This window comes from Aphelocoma coerulescens, chromosome 1 (assembly GCF_041296385.1).
Source record: "Aphelocoma coerulescens isolate FSJ_1873_10779 chromosome 1, UR_Acoe_1.0, whole genome shotgun sequence".
Lineage (NCBI taxonomy): Eukaryota > Metazoa > Chordata > Aves > Passeriformes > Corvidae > Aphelocoma > Aphelocoma coerulescens.
The window spans coordinates 51,972,187-51,994,607 of record NC_091013.1 but is presented as its reverse complement, the minus strand read 5'-3'; the positions used below and the strand labels follow the sequence as shown (position 1 = coordinate 51,994,607).

At 38.2% G+C, this 22,421-nt stretch overlaps 2 protein-coding genes across 5 annotated transcripts in view; one reads left to right on the top strand and one right to left on the bottom strand.

Annotated features, from left to right (window-relative positions):
* Positions 1 to 89: 89 nt before the first annotated feature.
* Positions 90 to 20,150, bottom strand: DIS3 (DIS3 homolog, exosome endoribonuclease and 3'-5' exoribonuclease). 2 transcript variants are annotated; one of them, XM_069009207.1, is made up of 21 exons: positions 19,845 to 20,150; positions 17,568 to 17,725; positions 16,634 to 16,827; positions 16,448 to 16,521; positions 15,193 to 15,360; positions 14,117 to 14,281; positions 13,107 to 13,220; positions 12,880 to 13,017; positions 11,690 to 11,836; positions 10,346 to 10,462; positions 9,430 to 9,531; positions 8,771 to 8,835; positions 8,586 to 8,670; positions 7,897 to 8,024; positions 7,351 to 7,437; positions 6,560 to 6,716; positions 4,778 to 4,992; positions 3,546 to 3,714; positions 2,987 to 3,145; positions 2,462 to 2,584; positions 90 to 401 (listed from the first exon to the last, which is right to left on the bottom strand). In XM_069009207.1, the coding sequence occupies exons 1-21, from the start codon at positions 20,088 to 20,090 to the stop codon at positions 312 to 314; spliced, it is 2,901 nt and encodes a 966-aa protein (XP_068865308.1). In that variant the 5' UTR covers positions 20,091 to 20,150; the 3' UTR covers positions 90 to 311. The 2 variants fall into 2 exon arrangements, with proteins under 2 accessions (XP_068865308.1, XP_068865316.1); XM_069009215.1 differs by lacking the exon at positions 14,117 to 14,281.
* Positions 20,151 to 20,248: 98 nt separating this feature from the next.
* PIBF1 (progesterone immunomodulatory binding factor 1) overlaps positions 20,249 to 22,421 on the top strand; it is a 106,765-nt gene continuing 104,592 nt past the window's right edge. For all 3 annotated transcript variants that reach the window (XM_069009175.1, XM_069009194.1, XM_069009184.1), the window contains exons 1-2: positions 20,249 to 20,567; positions 21,391 to 21,706. In XM_069009175.1, coding sequence (XP_068865276.1) covers positions 21,455 to 21,706 — 252 coding nt within the window. In that variant the 5' untranslated portion in view covers positions 20,249 to 20,567; positions 21,391 to 21,454. The remainder of the gene's footprint in view (positions 20,568 to 21,390; positions 21,707 to 22,421) is intronic.

Below are 22,421 nucleotides of genomic sequence, written 5' to 3'. Positions count from 1 at the left end.
CAGTTCTGAGGTGCTAAAGAGAATGCGCTGAAGTGCTGACCTCTGTCAGACTCTCAAACCAGCTATTAACAAGAAACTACGCTCACCTCTTCACTTTGCAGAAATATTTATTTTCACCCACAGGACAAAGGTGTAGATATACATTATTTTAAAACTTGTTCTGCATTCATAGTCATATAAAAGTAGTTTTAAAAAAATTCTTTACAGATTATTAAAATGTGTATTTCAAAAGTAAACAAAACCTGCTTCTAGCATTTTGCCCATAGGGTAAATGCAAGTACTTGTGATTTCTTCTTGAATTTAAAATCCAGCTATTTTTGGAACTTCTTTTTCTTTTTCTCTGGTTCATCCTTGTGGCTTGCCTCTGCAGACAGACTTGCAGGCATATCATTTCCTAATATCTACAGTAAGAAAAGAACAGAAGTCAGAAAATTTTTATTCAATTTTTACTATCCTGGTAAAACTTGAGTTTACTTTACAGACCTTTTACAAACACTGTGTCGACCATCAGAAACTTCTGATTTAGAAAATCACCTAAAAGAGGGTCTACCATATTAACACTCACCTGAAATAAAAGCTAAAAAAGGCAAAGAGAAGCAGCAGCACCACTCCTGACAAAGCCAGCAGGTTGTCTGCACCCCACCCAGCAGCTTGCATTAGCCTTACTCTGTGTCTGTTTTCAAAGTGTCCCTCTGACTAGAGTCATGGCCATAGGATTGTTCCTGAGTCATGCCCCCAAAAGAAGCTCTTGACAAGCTAGAGTTGGTGAGCACAAGCAGAGGGCAGCTCAGCATGTGAATGCACAACAGGATACAAGGGTTCCTTTCTGCTACAACTTTCATTGTCTACTCACAGTTTTTGAAATCACAGGGATTAAACAACACAGACTGGGGGTGAACAGATGGAGAGCAGCCCTGCTGAGAAGGATTTGGGGGGGCTGGTGGATGAGAGGCTGGCCATGACCCAGCCATGTGCACTTGCAGCCCAGAAAGCCAAACATGTCCTGGGCTGCATCCAAAGCAGTGTGGCCAGCAGGGCCAGGGACAGGATTCTGTCTCTCTCTTCTGCTCTGGAGAGACCCCACCTCCATTGCTGCATCCAGCTCTGGGGTCCCAGCACAGGAAAGACATGGACCTGTTGACCCGAGTCCACAGGAGGGCCATAGAAATGATAAGAGGGCTGGAGCAGCTCTCCTGTGAGAAAACGCTGATACGGGTTGTTAAGCGTTAAACGAGATGGGGTTGTTAAGCCTGGAGAAGATGTTCTAGGAGACGTTTGAGCAGCCTTCCAGCACCTAAAAGGGGACCCTACAAGAAGGCTGGAGAGGGACTTTTCACACAGGCATCCAGTGACAGGAAAAGGGGGAATGGCTTCCTCTCCCCTTTCCCCTCCCTTCCCCCCCCCCCCCCACCTGAAAGAGGGTAGGTTTCATTTAGGTATTAGGAAAAAATTCTTTACTCTGAGTGCTGAGGCACTGGAGCAGGTTTCCCAGAGAAGATGTGGATGTTCCCATCCTTGGAAGTGTTCAAGGCCAGGCTGGATGGAGTTTTGTGCAAACTGATCTCATGAAAGGTGTCCCTGCCCATGGCAGGGAGGTTGGAACTAGATGATCTCTAAAAGTCACTTGCGACCCACACCATTCTAAGGTTCAAGCTCATACAACAGCTCAAAGGTCAGAATATATTTACATGTGTTTGGGAGCATGATTTCTCAAGGAAAAAAAGCAATAGGTTTGACTGTATAAACAAAAAGAAGCTCTTGCTTATTTTGGGTCATCTTTTTCCTGAGATTGGGGTTACTGGATTGCTGCAATCATCTTGTTTACCAAGAAAGTCCCATGTACCTTACTCTAAGAGCACAATCTTGTAGTGTTGTATAAAATACTTATCAGGCATGAAGTGTGAAAGCAGAAAAAAAATACCAGTGTCCCAAGTGCACAAAGAAACTAGAGCTGAAAAGTTTTGAGACTAGAGACTGTTATTAGGACATTACAGTTCTTACAACATTATCAAGAGAGAATTTTTATATTATGGGAGTTGTAAGACAGAACTGCCACTGACAGCCAACAATTTATACAGAGTTTTCTTCTGAGCCACCCATCACAGTTACGCTGTAATTCACTGGAGCAAAGAGGAGACCCTACTGAATTTTGGCAGATTTTCAGAGGGGCATTTGATTACAGAACTGTGAAATTCAATACATTACTTCAGCAAATCATCATCTTTCCCAACAGTGGAAATATCCCGATGGGCCCAGAACAGAAGTTTAATTTAGAGATCACTATTCTTTTCAACAGCCAGTGAAGGCAGACCTGTGTTTTGTTGAGTGTGGGTATGAAGCTATCATTACAAGCTGCGGCTAAATTATGTTTTCTCTTCTGGGTTTAAATTTCAATTTCACCACATGATGATTTTTTAACATTACTGAAGGATAATACGGTTCTAAGAATTTTGTGCCTTACCTTGGGTTCTACCAAGACCATCCGCATTTTCTGATGCTGGATGTTGGAATCATCTAACATAATGTTCACTTTAACTTTATCAAATACACGTAATGTTGTGTCTTCCACAGTAAGTGATGGCACCTGAAAGTTCAAATTTTGTATAAATACTCACTGTTTGCAATGTCTTATGTTTTTGTACAAATAAATATTTTTGTATGAAAATATCACTGCTACATGTAAATAAAAATAACCAAAAATTACTGAATATTCAGCATTGTAGCATGTGGTACATACATTTTTTGCAGTAAAGATAATTAGATGTCAGTACTACCTATTACAGAAACACATTCCTGTCAGAACCTACCTATTTAAACTTAAAAAGATTATAGTGGCACTACTACTAGAGGTTAATAAACTTGCATTTAGAAGAGCCTTTCTTACCCTTCTAAATCCAGCTAAAATAGATCTTAGCCATTCTCCTCACTTAACAAATCAAAAAATAAAGGTGTTTAAGAACAAACCTTAAGAATAATAATAACATACCTCACTGTTGTACTCCAGTTTTGGTGTTGATTTGTCTTTTTCTTCAAAGAAGACTGTTCCTTCTAACCCATACTTGGGAATCAGAACCACAATTGCATTTTTTCTTACAAATAAGATATATGCATCTTCATTTACTACTCCCTTGGTTTTGAAGAACAGCTGTAACAAAAGTAAAACACACAAATAAGAAAAAAGTGCAGTAGAACATTCTCTTCTCAATTACAAATATACTGTCTCAGAAAAATAAAACATTCAAATACTTAGTGATTTTTAGTAATAATTCTATACTTAGTGATAATTACACAGCATATCCTGAAAACAGATTTTAAAAAAATCACATAAACCATTTGTAACATTACTGTAGTATTAAGCATTCATATTTATAAAAGCACAAAACTAAAAGCATCCTCAAGATGCCATTCCCAATTTTTCAGAACAAGCAAAGTAATGTTTTAAGCTTTTTGTCAGAAGCATCCCTCAGCCTTTATCATTTCTGCACTCTTGCTTGTTTTGCACTAGCAGTGTCCATAGTTCATCCTAACATCTCAGAACTACTTACCTGTGTATGGAATGCAACAGAAGCCCTTTGTGCATATTGGGCCATTTTATGTCGGTAATTGAGATTTTTACACATCTCTGCCAGTTTGTGTTTGTCTGTAAGTTCTGGATAAGTACTGTCTGCTCCTATGGCCACTGCCAAAAGCCGATGGACTATGATATCAGCATACCTGCAAAGATGAGGTTAAAATCATCAATGACATAGTAAGACTGTTTTTAAAAATCAATAAAAAAGTTTCTGAACATACGTTTGTTTTTGTGAATCATACAGATTTAAGTTTTTGTAATAATGACAGTCTGCTGGCAACATCCTCTATTAATTCAGCATCCATCTCTTTGCTGACCAAAGATGCACTGCAGAGCCAGAATACTGTTATACTCTTTGCTAAAATAAATTCTTTATTGTACCAAGAGAGCCTGCATTGTTGAATGTTTGCAAAAAATGAACCAAAGTTTTATTTTTGGACTGAAGAATGATCTTTCACCATGGCATTTTAAGCCAATCCCTCTTCCCTTTCCCATGAAATTAGACAAATTTAGTGTAGAATAGTAGTATTTCAATGCCATTGATCTGCAAAACATAATTGCATTTGAACTTCTTGTTACATAACTTATTAGAACATCAGCGAGGAACTTTTTAATGCAGCTGGTAAGAACTAAAATTTGCCCTTTGGACTCTAGAAGTTCCACAAATTATCCATATGAATACATAGAAACTTTAATCCACATCTAAGGGATTTCACTTGAAATGTTTCTGAAGAGCACAGTGACAGTTATTTTCTTCAAAACTCAGTTACTTTTCCAAGTAGTATGATTTCATTACAAGGCAACAGCTACGTTACCAGGTTTCCAATTACCAGTGTTTTCATATGTAAAATACAGTCTCAAAATTTAAACACAGCTTCCATCTGAAAAATGACTGAGCAAACTCTGCCTCAGTCTCTGGCTAAGACTAAAGCTGACTGACCCCGAAGTGCATTTCTACACCAGTCATCTGCATTAGGGATGTATTGCTATTATTCTTGTAAGTACTTTTAAAAAATGTTACTAAACCTTAGGAGTCATGGCCAGTAAACCCAGGAGTGTACATGAAGATGGACCACCAAGCCACTGCTGTTTCAACTGAAATCTAACACTGAACAGAAACTTTGTTTTTAAATGGACACCACCACAATTTCTTGGCAAATAAATCACATATTTCTCTTCTCTGAAACTTTTATAAAATACAAGTACCTTCTAATAGGCGAGGTAAAGTGGGTATAAATAGGTGAGGCTAAACCATAGTGATGGAAATCATTATCCATTCCTGAACAGAAATAAACAGCTTGCATCATGCAGCGAGTGGCCAAAATTCGCAGCAGTGTATTTAGGTAGGGGAATGTAGGAGATTCAGCTTTGTCTAATGATTCAGCTAAAGCCTTTGCTGAATCTGTCTTAATTTCCAAATTCTGGAAGGAGAGAAGAAAAGAAACAAAAAAGGTCAGGTATTACTAGCAAATATTAAGGATATAAGCAGAAGTATAACAGCTACATCTAGGATAACCTTAGCAACTGGCACAGGTATCACACCTAATAATGTGATGGAATGCCACTATTACAAAAGCAAACAAACAAAATCTATCCATGTACAGGTCCCTCCCTCATTATTACTAGTTATCTATGCAAAAAATGAAATAGTGAGTCTGTAGCCTAGGAATTCAGAAAAGACACCCATTCTCAACTGAGAAATACTTTATGCCAATATTAATGAGGTTTTATTTCCTTTGGTTTGATTTTTCTATCCCTTTAATCAGAAAGAATGTAAAAAAACCCCCGTGTATTTATGCCACACACAGATTCTCATCCAAGCACAAGGTAAGTAATTGACTTTATGGTATTTCCTCTGCAAAATGATTAGAATGTATACTCGGAAAAGTGACATGTAGAACTAGTACTGTGTACTAGCACATTTTGCTCCCTGTTTGCCAGTGTTCTCTGATAAAAATTCAGTTAGTGTGAAAATACATAATGCATTTTTAATTTTCAGAAACAAGGTAAATTTCATCACATGATCAGTTGAATGCTCTTTCCTTCAAATACAGCACTGACAATGAAGTTTGATCCAGAGATCAAATTATGTCTGTATTATGGTAAGATAGTTGCACATGTAGTAAAAAAGTATAAATATAGCATATTAATAACTAATTGTGATGGTTGTGTCAAAAGCAGTAAAAAAGCCACTTTGGTTTATTTAAAAGAATGTTTATCTATGCACAGGAATTTAGCTTTCCAAATAAAACAGTACTTTAAAAATAATTTTCAGGACACAAATGAAATAATTATCATTTTTCCAGTTTTATAGCAGTGAAAAATTAAATGGGCTAGGTTTAGGCTTGTCTATTTATGTCACACTGAGCGAATCTGGGAGCTTCTCTCTTGTCCATAGGAAAAAAAAAATGGGGTGGAGAAAGAGTTGAAGGGAAAAGAAATATGAATGCACATCACAGTAACTACAGAGTTACAAGTTTAGCTCAGATAAAATATCCTGAAACTGGAAAAGTAATTTTTTCTGTTCAGACTCCTTAATTACACTGGACTTATTTCAGACTAAATAAACCTCTAACTGATCTATGGAGAGGATGGAAACTATAAACACATTTTCTTACTTCCTGACTTTAAGAGAAACACATTATTTCATGTGACTGGACAATAATGTATGTGATCCAAAGCCAAAAACTGGCTCAAAAATCACGTGTGACTTGGAGAGGAGAAACATTCGCAGCTCACAAGTGCTACAATGCAAGACTTAAGTGACTGATTTGTTTTCTTTACCTAAGAAAGGGTCTAAAAAGTGTGAGATTCTTCTTTTCACCTAGAGGTACAATTATCCTGCTACAAATACCAGCGATTTCAAAGTGTAGCTGATAAACTTTCAAAATATGGCTTTCCAGCCCTTATTCCTGAGTAAGTGGCCAATCAGAGAGAAAATGCAGTTTTTCATAATTAATTCACTTAATTAATAAGGTAAAAACTTGCCTTGGACTTTGCAGACTTCACAAGGATGTCGTAATTTGATGGGGGAGGAGCAGGATGTTTCCGGAGCAAGGCAAACTCTGGGAACTCATCATAAATTTTTTGTGCAACAGAAATGTTGGCAAGCAACATGAACTCTTCAACCATGGAATTTGTCTCTCTATCAAGATAAATATTTTATATTGTTAGAAAAGCATTAGACATTTACTTAGAGTGCCTAATGAAGAAACATTCCACCATCCTAACAATGTTATATAATATTAACTAATGGTTTTGAACATTTATACGAGTAGGCAAGCAATTTTAAGATTAAAAACAATGCATATTAAGTTCCAAATACTGAATCAGAAGAAAAAAAAAGCCCTGAAATATTCTAAAACATTAAAGAAAAATGCTCATTAAAATGCCTGAAAAGACCAACAGATAAGCCTCTTGACTTCTTCCGGAGAAGTTCACATATGAAGCATACAGTTCAAGACTTGCTAAATAAATACTGCAGTAAAATAGAGGAATTCTCTTTTTGAGGATCAGGTTGACCAAAGAAGTTGTGGATGTGTTCAAGCCCAGGCTGGGAGAGGCTTTAAGCAACCTGGTCTAGTGCAAACTGGGCCCATAGCAGTGGGGTTAGAACTAGGTAGGCTTTCAAGGTCCTTTCCACCTCAAACCATCCTCTAATTCTATGACTGTCCTGCACTATTATAGGAACTTTGTACACTATTAACTAAATGTTGCTACTTAAACATGTCTTTTAATTCCATCCCTACTCTGAATTAACTAATAAATAAAATGCATACTTGAGCTCCTTAGTCTGCAGATCAATAGGATCATGAGTTTCACTGTCCATGTGGAAACGAACTTCTGGTGATGCAAGTGTCAAGGCTCTGGAAGACATTAAGTGGTATGAAAAAATTACAGTAAAGCAGACAGAACAGCTGAGCTGCAAGCCTGTAACATCATCTGGGTTATCATGAGACTATAATTTAAAATTAGCAGAAATTAAAAATAAAATCATGGAATTAATGTTCGAATTTGCAGGAAATGTCATGCGAATATACACCGTAGAAGCTCCTAAAATTTCAAACACTACTCCTCTAGTTGTGTTTTTATGACTCTATGAGATCCATATTGATTGATCTTGTGGAGAAAAAGTTAATATCCCAAGTTTATATTTTTTTGGGAAATAAAGATGGGCATTCTTATACAAATCAAAATGGCAAAATACTTCTCTTCCACAAGATTTTCATGAGAGAAATGGACACACAACCATTACATATTTTGACAGCAAGAACAGTCAGAAAGAATGGTGGGGGAAAAGGTAACAGGTACACTTCATGGCTTACCCATTATCAATTCTTTTCTTTTTCAGAACTTTTGCTAATTTGTTTAGTCCACGTAGGCTGGTAGTAATCGCATCATTCATAGTTGCTGAATCAATTCTCATCTGTGCTTCAGCATATGTAAGAGAAGCCTTGAAGAGGTTAAGAAAAAACAGACATCATGATACATAATTGAACACTCTAAAAAGAAAACCACAGTTCCTTCTGTCTTGCAGAAAGTGCAGCTTGTTGTTGTAACTTGGTTCACAATAATACAAAGCTTTACATTCAGCACCTAAATGTCTGCTATTCACAAAGAACAATCGACATATGAGGACAGATCTACGCAAGATACTAAGATACACCAGGCATTTACAGTGGGGTTGTTTTTTGCTGATCACATGTATTTTACACATTAGACGTCTAATTTTCAGAAATGTATTGAACATCTACAGAATCCACTGAATTTAACTGACTAGCTGGTATATATCAGCCATGTCCTATATACATCATACACAGAGTAACTGCACACATAAACACTGCAGCCTTAGAGGCTGAGAAGGACATGGGAGAATCAAACATTTTCTTTATTTTTAATATTTCAGTACCATTAATCAGAAAGAAGACTTTATTATCAAGTCTGTTGATCATTGTTTTTATAATACAGTTTACAGCTTTTTTTTCAGAATTATAGTAATATTTACATGACTAACCTTGGAATTAATAATACTCTTTGTAAATCTAGTTTTTAGAATCTCAGCCTTATGGTTCATCTCCCATATGCATGAAAATGCAAGCCTATGGGACAGAGAGAGAAGGAGGGGAAAATCTGTTAAAATGCATACATAAACATCTGTAGTTTCTTGCCAGGATTACAGTACAGATCATATACATGTACCTGTCCACGTTAGATCTCAGGGAGCATAAGTTGGAACTAAGTAGCTCTGGAACCATATCAATCCTCTGCAAAGTAAAGAATAAAAATCAGTACTTTATAAGTTAGTATTTTAACTTCCTGATTTTCAATATAATAAAAGCTTGAAGATAATAATTATTTTTTTGACAAGAAAGCTCAGGTTTCTGAAAGAAAAGTAAGCCACCTTAAGAAAATTCATTCCAAGATTCATTTTAATTATCATCTTTTTAGTAACAGTGATTTCTGAAAAGAAATCGTGGTCTGGAAGAAACAGACAGGACAGTGTTATGAATGCAAATCATAGGAACCTTCAGAGATTTAGCTATCACAAAAAAAGCAGAAAACCAATGGAAAAGGCAAAACCAGGCCACTTCTGCAATTTCATACTGGAATTGAAACAGTATTCCAGTTTCAGAAGCACATGCTAATAATGCTTCAAACCAGAGTTGAATGGGATATTGTCCAGATAATGGCTTTTTAAAGATAAAAAGGAAAATAAAATTGTCTTAGACAAGTTGTCTATTCTTTTTTTCCTCCTTAGTTCAGAGATGTTCAGAGATGATTCATTCCAAAGAATTAAAAGAGGAAAGCAATGAAAATCCAACCATTTAATTGTACAAGAAGCTGTAGAAAACAATTACTTTTTCACACAGATACACTGTTGTTCCTCTTTTTACTGACTCCTCATCCAAAGCATTTCCTGGGCGAATGAAATGACTGACATCTGCAATATGTACACCAACCTAGAAAACAAGAATCACGTTATGCATCTCATGAAACAGAAACAGTTTTCAGAGTGAAATAAACTTTCCCACATTTTTACAAACCAATTTATCCATTCCCAGTTCCTTTCAGCAGCTCCCATATTTCATAAAAAAGAACAGTCAAAACCTATCATATTAAAAAAAAGAACAGTTGCATCAATTATTCAAAAAAAGAGCATTTGTACATTTAGGGGAAGGTTATATTCGCTACAAACACAACTCTTCTTTGCCTGAGGGCTCAAATAACTACCTTCATGTTCTTCAAGACTCACTGCAAATTTGTTTCTGCTTTTCCGTTTGCTAGACCTTCCACTCTGGCACAACCTGCTATTACAATTCCCAATTAATTTCTAAAGAAGACCATCTGACTAAATCAGATGTAAGGGGGTACAGAACTGGTGTTAAGCCCGTAGCTTTTAACTGCCTTTTTTTTAAAATTAAACATTAATTCCATAGGCATTACAGCAGTATCTTAGCTTTTTCAATGATAGCTCCTTATCCTAGCTGTAAATATCCTTGTTTATAATACTCAGCTAAAGCAGTAAATAAATTTTATGTTAAATTCTCACGCTAAGTGAAGATAAAGCAGGGTGAATTTAGACGACACTAAATTCCCACTTTTGACATTGACCTAATGCAAATCAACTCCTTTTATTACCGTCTGGCAGCTGTGCAAACACCATTAATTTATTTATAACAGATCTGGAGCTTTGCACATGTCATTTACCACTACTGCACTGTTTGTAAAATAAAGGAAGAAGTAAATAAATAAATGACTGGATTGATACAATACCTCTAGATTTCCATTCTCCATTTCTCTACAATGTAATGCATCATCAATATCTGTACAACCAGGAGGATCAACACTACAAACATTCAGATGCCTTAAGTCCTCCCTGTGTTTCATATCCTGAAATTCAAAAGAAGCAAAAAATTGTTTTCAAGAACACCTTCCTTTTCATAGTAAAAATAATCATTTGAGAAAGGCACATTATATATGATTTTCCCAAGCAACGAAGTATTTTCAGAATGTTTGTTTTGTTTTGGGAATTATTTCTGTTTGTTTGTTTTAGGACAAGAACAAAAGAGACATGCAGAAACTACAATGATAAAAAAAAATCCACAGAAGATCAAGTACTAAATTTTTTTTTGGTTTACAGAAGTGAGGAAGAGAATCAGAATACAACCATAGTTTTATCATGATCTTAGAATTAGCAGGACCAGGAATCAAGACTTTTTGAAGTGAAATTTTGAATGATATCCAGCTGAATGACTTCTCTTGGATATGACTGCTCCTAAGTGTAGCTTTCTAAGGCTTAGATGTCTAGACAGTTGAAAAGAACTGCACACTTTAGAAGTATCTACCCTTGCAAAATGGCTACAAAAAGATCTCTTAGAGTAGACAACTGACTTTTAGAGAGGTAATTTACACAAAGATCCCTTGTGTTTCCACATTCAGAAAAAAAAAAGGAGTAGGTAGTAAATTAGAAGTAGCCAACTTCCAGGAGATTAAAACACAAACCCAAAAACACTCAGCCCAACCCAAATCAAAAAATTTCATGCTCAAATTGTTTCCTAATGACTATTTCCTATAACTTTCTAAAGCAACCATTTCCTGTATTTAAGCAACTGTGGAAAATGTAAAATTCACTATCTGTATTTAAATGAGTAATTCTGCAAACACAATTTTCTCTTTCTTTAATTACTGTATTACAGCAGAAATATATTAAAGTCTCCATGCCTCAGATTAATTGGGATGACACACAGGCTGCCATATTTGGTTACAAAGCTATTTTGCAAGATGAAAAACTCTTAGGGATGACTGTATAGTTATTGGAATTGCAGTCTCTCTCCTTTGCAGAAAACCTTCTTTTATCTTTTTATTCTTTAACAAAATGTGTAGTATCATCTTTATCTTAAAATATTTATCCTCAACAAATGTGGTTTTAGCCAAAATGCAAAAACTTGAAGAGGTTTTATTTGCATTGGAAATCCAGCTGAAAGTTCCCACTAAGACAGAACGGTCCTGGACAACATTTCTCATCTATTTCTGGTGCATTGGGATATTCAAGAATATTGAATATCACAGTTGAAGGGGAAGACACAGCAATTACCACAATAACTTACAAATTATTACCTCTTCGGTAATGCTCCATGGCATTTTTGGTAGGAAACTAAGGACAGCCTGGGAAAAAGCCTGGTGAGGGACATCATGTTCAAGCAGGAGAACTTCTGTCTCTGTTTCTTTATCTCCAGCGCTTCCCAAATTCTTTACAAAATGACCCTGAGGAATAATATAGGTACATACACACACACGTATCAAGCAATACCATTGTGTCCAAAAGTAAGTATTTGAGAACATTAACCCTTAGGTTATTCTTATATTAAACTACACAGTAGAAGCAATCTTTTTTAATTTGGTTAACTTTCTCATCTTTAAGAGAAATTTAATTTTAAACATTTATTTGATTCTCTTAAGTCTGAACCAAGTCCATCCCCCTCTTTTCTTAGAATGGCTCTAAATTCGCCACAATTAAGACTCCAAAACTTATAAACGTGAAATCATTTTTGCAGGAAGGAAAAACCACTGCTGCAAAAACAGCAGAACTAATACACTCTCATTTCTCTTTGAGTTTGCCTTGTGCCACACATCTCACACCCTAATACCACATCAACTCTACCTTATTCCTCACTTCTCTGCAGTAATGTTGACTTTCTCTTAATGCTTCTTCCATATATTCCATGTCCCTTCAGTTCTCTAAACTAGCAGGAGCCACCTGTGCTCTGCTTCATTACAAGCTGTGTATTCCCACATGAGCCCCTTGAAGACTTCAAAACCCGGCTAGTGTTCAACACAAATGGAAGGCAGTGTCCTCAGTTTCTCATACAGCCTCTGTTACTTACACTGAACTTTTAACTACTTTTAACCTACTGGCAATTTGGTTGCATTTGGTGCATTTGTCAAATATCTGCTAGGACAGTACGCATGAATGAGCAAAATCAGAGCAAAAGATTCACATTTCTAGGAACGCAGACTAAAACAAAGCAGTCCTTGGTTAGTCTATATAAAGCACCTTAAGTAGCCCATATATGTTTCACTGCAGAACTGGATGAGTAAGCTTTTTAAGCATAACCCCATAGTTGGTGGTAAGACCAAATTAAATCATTTGAGGACTTCCTTAATTTGCACCATCAAATGGCACTCAAAGAATTCAAACTTCATGTCAACACTGTTTGCAGTTACTCAGCGTTGCAGATAATAAATATTTTACCTAAGAACACAAAAAATCAGATAGTTAAAAGTTCAGAAGAAAATGCTAAACTTACATTCGGATACCTGGAATTCCTGGGCCAACCGTCAATAGCAACAATTATTCTTTGCCCTTCCAATGTATCTGCTTGTCTGGTTTCTATTCGTATGCGAGGAATTCTGCGATCAGCTGGTGTAAACAAATGGCGCCTTGCCTATTAACAACCAGAGAAAGGAACAATTAATTTCCAATTCAAGAAAGAAAACCAACCCTGCACTTATTTTAAGTGGATTTTTTCCTCACCTCTTTGATCTGTGACTTGGAAAGCATCCCACAATACGGCCGCCAGTTTCGTTTTATAATGCCAACTACTCTTCCCGTAGGCCTCAGCATGTCCTTGTTAACAGAAGTCTTCAGCTGGTAGAACACAGGTTAAAAATACAGAACTGTCTGAACTCACGTTTAACTACAGCAGGTAACTTAAACTTTAGTAGCAACATTTTGTAACTCATTATAAATAAATTCTATTATGACTTCAGAACCTCCTGTGCCTCCCTGTGCTTTGCATAACTTTTAGTATTTTCAGTATGTGACACGACTACTTAGCTGCAAGTTAGCAAAGACTGTGGGAGAAGACAGCGTTCTCAGTTTTTTTCTGCTGTTCTTCATTTTTCTGAAATGATGTCCATTAAGAAAACCCAAACAAATAACATTTTCCATGTTATTTTACAACCTATTATTTTAATTTTTTGGAGTCCTTTTATGCTGCCTGAAAATTCTCCAGTAATTCTCCACATAATCATTAAAAAACATTCGCATGAAATTCAGTGGAAAGGTAATTTTTAAGAAATTATCTTCTTGTACAAGGCATACATGCGTGTGCACTGCATGCACATTAAGTGGAATTACTGAAAGACCCAAAAATATTTTACAACAGGTTCCAAGTGTATGCATTGCCTATAAAAGGTGCCTCTCAGCATGATACACCACCTGCTCCTACTCTAACAAATCCTAATCTGCACATCAGTATATAAAGATTTACATTATTACATTATTACATGACTACCATTCAGTAACTTTTGGATTTATTAAGCTTAATAAAGTAAAGTGGGAATTTCTAGCAAAGACTAATTAAAAATTATCCATTTTATCCACCATCATCTATTTAACACAACTGTACAATTAAGTTTCATAATTTCTGTATTCACATTTTATAAAGAGGATATACAAATCTAAACCCTAACACTGTCAGGGTACCACAGATCTCATCTCTTTCGTAACACCACAGTTAAGAAAAATTTTTTCTTTCATACAATGTTTTCTTTCTCCTCTTCACTTTCAATGCCCTCTTCATTCTGGCCATCATCTTGCAAAACCACGGAGGACGGTGCCACCCATTCATCTTTTGCCAACAGCTCCACGGCTACAATATCTTCATGAATTGCTCGGTTTAAATGTTTCAGTCCCTGTACAATTATCTGGATTTTTTAGAAAACGAAATGGAAATGCAAATATTCATGATGATGAAAACAGAAGACCCAAATCTAAGGAGTGTAACAGAAGAGTAAACATCTGTGACAGGCTCTACATTCCAAAGAACATTTTAAAGCATGTTTGTGATGCAGTTCTTTCCTCTGCCAAGGTTTCTTACAGTACAGATGATCTTATTTCAAGATTCCAATTGTTTCTATACGAAATATGTTTTCCCCTGGTTTTTGGGGGGTCTAATTAAATCAGACAATCCTATTTTTGCAGGATAGGGGATTCCATGTACTACTGAGAAAGAGGAATAAAAGAGAGACAAGAGAAGTACCTCCAGCTGCCACAAACAGGGAGGGAGGAGACAACTGCCACTGCTTGGAAACAGCATCTATACATCTGTACCAACTGAGAATCTAGCAGGCAGACAGATGGATTAACTGCTGGGTTGGGAACAGCCCATCTACCCCTCACCAAGCAGGAAAATAGCAGAGGAAACAAAGCAGAACCCCGTAAGGGCTCACAACTGGCTTTTTCCTGAAAATCCTCCTACACACTTGTTCCTGTGTCTTTCACCATGCATTTCAAACTGATTTTAAAAGCTGTTACGGATCAGTTGAAAAACTATTCATAACCAAGACTCATCTTTATTTTACCAATTGCTTTATCACACTGTAATTTTAAATACATTATTCTTTTTTCAGAAAGAGCATAGTCAGCATTTCAGCAGTCTATATCCATACAAATAAAAAAGGCAAGCACCAGCAAAAACATCAGAAAAAAACCAGAAGAGTAAAAAATAGTACTAATATGCTCCATTTTAACATATGTCACCATGAAAGAATTAAATTTTAAGTCATTACTATGGCTAGTTAAAAGTTTACAGCATGGAGGTAAAATGAAAACTCACCTCTTTGTTTTCTTCAGCATCTCCATGAACCCAAACAGTAGCTTCAAGATAATTCTCTCTGCTTGCCCTGTAAGTTCCTTGGAGGTAAATACCAGATTTTATTCCTTGCTGCAATTTGCTAAGAGGAATATGTTCTGGGAATATTACTTTTCCACCTTCTATTTCTTTCTTTAGGAAAAAAACAAAAAAGGAGAGGAAATTTTCAATATTTTATATTCATGTTAATTTCAAAACCAAGCTCAGGAACATGACACACTGAAGCTAACAAACTCCCTAATGTAATTGCGTGTAGGTATGAATACACACAATAATGAAAAACTGTTATTAAGCAGTACTTTTCCTAATGAATCATCAAAAGCATAAAAATGTGGCAATCATAGGAATTCTTCCTGTTTTTCTGCACTTGCTTAAAAATACACTGGACAATTTTATGTTGATTTGGATATAGTGACTAAACAGACACTTAACAAAGAAAGATTATCATAGCAAAGAGTACGGTGCAGAGTGCATATACTGTAAGCTATAGAAAGCATTATGAAAATACATTACCGTGACTAAACTTTGGAGCAGTCAGACAATTGCTTACACCTGAATTATCTACAGTTAACTGCTGAGAACACCTGAGCCCTCCACTTTCTTCCCACTCTTGCATAGAGGTCTATTCTGTTAAAACTAACTCTGATGAAATTAACTTTCCCATTTTTGTGGTGAGTGTTCAGCTTTATCAGTTGTTTGTCAACATATAAGTCTTTGTGTTTATTCTGATAAACACAAAGCACAAAAGTGGAAGAGGATGTAGCTCAACTCTGAGCTGCAGCCTGCATTTATGTCAACTTCACTAATCACCAAATGAAAATGTTTTTGATCTGTAACATAGATTTCCCAGCAGACATGAAACAAAGATCTAAGTGGCTTGCAATATATTTTGTTTTTATTTTGTTCCAATTATTTATCATATTTATACACTTTATTTAACCAACTATTATTATTCTCATCTTCACAACAGTTAACTAAAGCAACTGGCTTTTTACAGATAACAAGACACATACTAACAGGCATATAAGCAGAACTGAAAATGGCTGCAATATTTCCTTTTTACTTTTCAGTTGTCAGAAAGTAAAATTGCCAAAATGGTAATAAAGTCCAGATTCCTTGTATTCTAAACTCATGTCAGTACCCTGACACACAGTACACAATATTATACTGCAAGCCATTTGCGATTAATTTATTTTATAAAACGAAAATAAAAACATACCCCTTCATCAGATACACAAGCAAGACGATCTACAAGCTCAGGATTAGCTGTCAAGCTTTTTATATATTCCTCACCTAAAAAAGCACACATATAAATATTTATGCAAGAGATGCATGGGATTTAGGTATGAAGAGACTGCTCAGTTTATTTAACCAATAAATTAAACATACATACTACTTCACTTACACGTATAAGCAGTTATCCCTTCCTCCAGAGCTTTCTCTTTATTAGTTCTGTCATTTGTTAAAAAGACAACTTGAATCTTCTCCTCATCCTCTATTTTCTTCAAGTGTTCATTGTACCATTTCACTGCTACCCGAATGGCTCTGTCATTGCGGTCGTTAGAAGTTTCTCCCCGCTTTTGCTCTATGTACGTTTCTCTAAATAAATTTTAAAAACAAAGGGGGTGTTTGACAAAACAAAACAAATCCCAACATCTATCTATACTTTAAAAAAAATTCCAGACAAATAAGATCAAGGCTGTTAGGCCAAAAGAATAATTACTGTACCCATTTTTGTAACATGTGTAACTCTCCTTAGGCCACTGAAAGGCCAAGAAACAGAGGTAAAGGAAAATAGGAAGGAAGTGTTCATTTCTAATACAACTTTCTCACAGAAAATTGAAGAGGTTTGCATTCATGATGTTAGAACTATGGATTCAAGATTCCTAGAACTATGGTACTGCAGTATTGGAAACTAATAGTGAGCACAAATAAGAGCAAATTAATTGCATCTTCATTTCTTAGAGCTTTCTGTCACTAACTTAAAGAATTTTTGAATTATGCTACACACTAAGCTGACAATATTAATAAAAGCATTGGAATATGTTTAAAAGGGACACTAAAATGGAAAATCAGTATCCTATTGCTCAAAATAACAGTGCTGTCTATAAGGCTTATTCAATATTCTAACCCCCTTTTCATAACATACATAGACTTATACTAACTATAAACACAAAAGCTCCTGGAACATCAACTATTTTCCAACAATATTCCTTAAAAATATACAGTTCTATGACACCAGTGTAATTTTTCTTCCAGTCCACATGTTCCAGTTTTGTTTCCCATTTTCTTTTACCAGGTATCAGCAAAACTTTGTCATAACCCATTCCACACCTTACCTGTGATGCTCATTTGTGAAAGAATAGAAATGTTTTTCTGGGTTTTGAATCAGATCCCTAATTCGCTTGTACACTGGTGCACTTCGATTCCTGACTTCTTGTAGGACTGTCTGCAGCACGATGACATTCTTAATAACAGGATCTTCAAGGATATCAATCTGAGGAACAAAATGAATATGAATCAAAATTGTTGTTTAATTCTACCCAATAATAGGACTTGAAATATTTCCTTGGCTAATACATGAAAAGCTAACATGAATAATGAGTGGCACTACTTCTGCCTTTTTCTCTCACTACTGGGAAATTGAACAGTGTATTGAGTTGCTTTCTCCTCTTGTGGGAAAAAAGTCAAATAGGATTTTCCAGCCTGTCTGTGACCTGAAGATAAGGACTTATTCTGAGTTCCAACAAATTAATCCCCAGTGTGTGCAGGATTCCAAACAAATATAAGGCCAAGTGTACACTACAAATTTTGCTTACATAAAATGGGTTCCTGTAAAATTTACCCTTAGTAAACAAAATGCAACTATGCACAATCTGACAGAAATCTGACATAATTTACAGGCTGTCTGCCTTTGTGAGGAATGCAAGCCATAAAATGGTACCCAACTACTCTTATATAGCTGATGTGCCGATGCATGTGTAGGCTTGAGTTCTCCAGAAAAAAGCCCACTGTTAAACAGAAATTTCATCCATGGAGTCAAATCGATGGGAATTCTGCAAACTCCTCTTTTCTTTTGAAAGACCTTTTTCTTTTTAAGGAATGTCATTAAGTTTTTCAGCACTTTTCTTTGCCAACTCCTGATAGCAAGACCAAGAAATGTACACTAGAGACCCATGTAATCTGTTGGGAGAAGAAGATGGGAGCTTCACTTCCTAAGCTTGTGGCAAGAAACTGTGCAAACCCACCTGCAAAATGAGACAGTAGTAAGGCTCTAGAGGGCATAGCTAAAAGAATTAAAAGCAATACCAGACAGAGCTTCTGTGAACATGATGTTTACATGACCTGAAAGATTTAGAGCTGTGGGAAGAAATCCAGAATTATCCAATCATAAGCTGAAGCACCAGGCCAAGTCTTACTGTGGCAAAACTGTTTAGTTTCTAGGCAAAACCCTTCCCTGCTGTTACCAAAACTTCCTAATCCCCACTTCTCCAGTTCATGTCAGCACACCCAGGCATTCTCAGAGCATTCTATAGGACACACATACAAACTTTATCAACAGACACCATTTGTACGAGGCTGAAAATACTCCCCTGACCTGCTGTTTTGGGACAAAAATCCTTACAACTTTTGGGATCTCTGCTGAAACACACAAGTGTTGTGCCCCTCGCCAGAGTACTCCATGTTAGGATTCATGTATTAGTTCCTGTCTCCAAATTCTGCACATGGCTATTCTACCTTCCACACAGGTATTGAAAAACAGACAAAGGAAAAACTTAAACATCAAGCTTGGAAATTACTCCCAGCCTCAAAGTCTACTGTCCGCCCTGCTCAGACTCAAACCTTTGCACAGCCATTGATGGGCTGCAGAGTTAAAGGTGCCCCCGTGCTTCGAGAGTTGTACATGGGATGATTTTGCACCTTCTATTCACTACGTGAAATCAACATCACAGTATAAAAACATAAACCTACATCCTGAAAAACAGAAGAGGCATTCAGAAAAATTCAGTGACCACAGAAGATCCAAAAATTCAGTGATGACACAAAGATTCCAATTGCTATTTCAGAGTCTACCAACTTTCCCTGCTTGAATTTTCATACCCATATCAGACTACAACGAGAAAATAAAATAAATACACACATACTGTTCTTTATTCCTACGATTCAGGCATGAAAAAAAAGAAACCACAAAACCCAAACCCAACAAAACAACAACAAAAAAGAAAACCACAAAACAAACAAGACAAACAAAAAACTCACACGCACACACTTTCGCCCCGCATAAAACTGGATCACAGACTAAGACCAGACTAGGCTCGCCGATGCTGCAGCCTTCTCCTCAGGAGCTGGCAGGGAAAGAAAAGACTACCCAGGCAGGGAACACGCAGCCACAGGAAACAAGGGAGGAGCCAAGCCCGCAGCGCGCTGCCAAACGCGCCTCTCCAGCGCGACGCCGGAATCCACACGGAAACTTGCACCCACAGGGATTTAACACGGCCGGCGCGGGGAAGGCTTGAGCCTCCACATGGAGCCCGGCCGAGCCCAGAGGAAGGCAGCGGCGGGCCCTCCCCAGCGCTGAGGCGGCCGCACCATCCGTCCCTCCCGGAGCTGCTCACCTGGTGCAGGAGCAGGTTGGTGTCGGGCAGGACGAAGTGCGGCCCGGGGCAGAGGCTGCTGGCGGGGCCGCTGGGACGCGCCTCCAGCCCGGGCGCGTTCCCGTTGCCGGTGCCGGTCGCGGCGGGGGGGCAGAGGCGGCACGCGGCGGCGCCGCACGCGATGTCATCGCGCAGGTAGTGCTCGCGCACCACCTTCACCACCGCGCCCGCCCGCGTGCGCTTCACGAACGTCCGCGAGGTCAGCATGGCGCGGGGGGCCGCGGGGAGCGCGAGGGCGGCGGGAAGCGGCGCGGGAAGCGGCTCGGGAAGCGGGAAGCGCGCAGGAAGCGGCGCTCCCGTCGCCGCGGTGATGGCGTGGCACGAGGCCCCGCCCCGCTGCGCCGAGGGGAGGCGGAAGCGCGCGCGTGTGTTGCCGCCGCTGCCCGAGGTGTGCGGGGGCTGACCCCGGGAGCGGCACGGCACGGCCTGGCCAGGGCCGCTGCCCCCCGACTCCCTCACTGCCGAGTTACGGCTCGGGCAGCTGCCCGCTGCCTTTAGCAGCTCTGGGCATCCTGCGGGACGAACAGCATCCCCCCCTTCCCGAGCTGCCCCCGGTTGCTGTGGGGGAGGAAGGGGTGGTGGTGGCCCCGGAGAGCAGCCCACGGCAGGGCAGCCCGGCTGTCGCTGGCCCGGGCTCCGAGCGCGGCGTCTCCTTTCCCTGCTGGGCTCTGAGCAGCGCCGTCTGTAAGTAACAGCCGTGGTCTGTGCCAGTGGTTGTAAAAGTCCGTGGGACCGCTGGGTCAGTCAGCCTGGTAAGAACAGTGCTAGTGCTGCTGCTGCTGAGAAGGCAAAGGCCAGCAAGGTTTGAAGGGAGCTTGTTGGGGTCGGGCTCTCCTCCCAAGTACCCAGCCGCAGGATAAAAGGACAAAGCCTCAAGCTGCACCAGGGGAGTTTAAGGTTTGACATTAGGCGGGTTTTCTAAACAGAAAGGGTGGTTAGGTATTGGAATGGGCTGCCCGGGGGGTGGTGGAGTTACCTTAACCTGGAGGTGCTTAAGGAAAGACTGAACCTGGCACTGAGTGCTATGGTGTAGTTGACAAGGGGATGGATATTCAGTCAGAGGTTAGACACGATGATCTCTGAGGCCTTTTCCAACTTAAGTGATTCTGTGATCAAAGTATTCCTTTACCTTTTTCTCCAGTAAGTCGTGATGTACCTCTTACCGGGTGCTCTCTGGCATTGTGTACGCCTCGTAGGTCTCGGAGTTTTCGCTGCATGCGCTTTTGACAGCGTGCACATCTTTATTTAACTGTAGCATCGTGCTAGTGAACTAGATTCACACTGGTGTTCACACTGGTATTTAGTTTATTATAGTGAAAACACTTGGTAATGATTGTTTAGGAAGAGGGTCCTCAGGCAGCAGCCCTCTTCAGAGTTTCTCAAAATGTTTTTCTTGAGTGAAAAAAAATGTTAATGTGATACTGAGAAGCATCGCTTGCTTAGTGGCCTAATTTAACTGGTTAGTTTTTTATAGCAACATTTTATTTAATTGTTTTAATTCTTGCAGTTGATTCTTCAGGGGGCTCATCTCAAAGTATAGTTTAAAAAAGCTTTGCAAATAGTGGAAGAAAATGTCGCATAAAAGCTCTAAGGTAGTCAAGAAAGTAAACGTCTCCAGCTCCTTGGAATCTGAGGATATCAGCTTGGAAACCACAGTACCAACCGATGATGTTTCTTCCTCTGAAGAGAGAGAAGGTACTGTAAAAATCACTAAGCAGCTGATTGAACGGAAGGAGTTGCTCCATAATCTTCAGCTGCTTAAAATAGAATTGTCACAGAAAAACTTGATGATTGACAACTTGAAAGTTGAATATTTGACCAAGGTAAGGAGTCTTTCTCCTTTCATTATATAATCTTTTTTTTTTTTGTTTTGGTGCTTTTATAGTATGATAGAAACTTCTGTTCTGGAAAGAATTTCTTTGAATTACATGATGGAGGTCTTCTTGGTTTGGGGGTTTTCTTGGTGTGTTTTGTTTGTGTTTTTTAATGAGAAGAAAAGGAAACAAAGATATAGAAAACTTAGCCAAGTTGTTCAAATCATTATACTTACAAATATATGAAGGGGAATCTAATTTTTTTTACCTTTCCTAAATACAAAGGAAAACCACCTGTTTTCTTTCAGAAATGAAAAAAAATTCTGTCACTCAGCAGCATAGCAGGGCTTTGAACCTGAACTTCAGTGGAATACTAAAAAAAGTGACCTGAATACTCTTCAATGCTTTGTTACTGAAGATGGGGCTAGAATATACCGACATGCTGATAGTAGATTTTGTTGTATACAGCTTGCACTAAGATGCATGAAATTAAGAAAGGTGTAAAAACTTTGCCACATTTGTGTGCAGTTCATTTACATAACATATAAATGGCTTCCTGCTCAGAGTTTAAGCCTAACTTGAAATTAGTTGAACAAATAGCTATTTGACTGAAAAAGACCCATTTAAGAGCTAAGCCTTTTTTTATTTCTAGGTCATTGGGACAAAGTCTGTATCACATTCTGTGAAGCCCTAGCATATTTAGAAGTCTTGTTAGACAGCCATT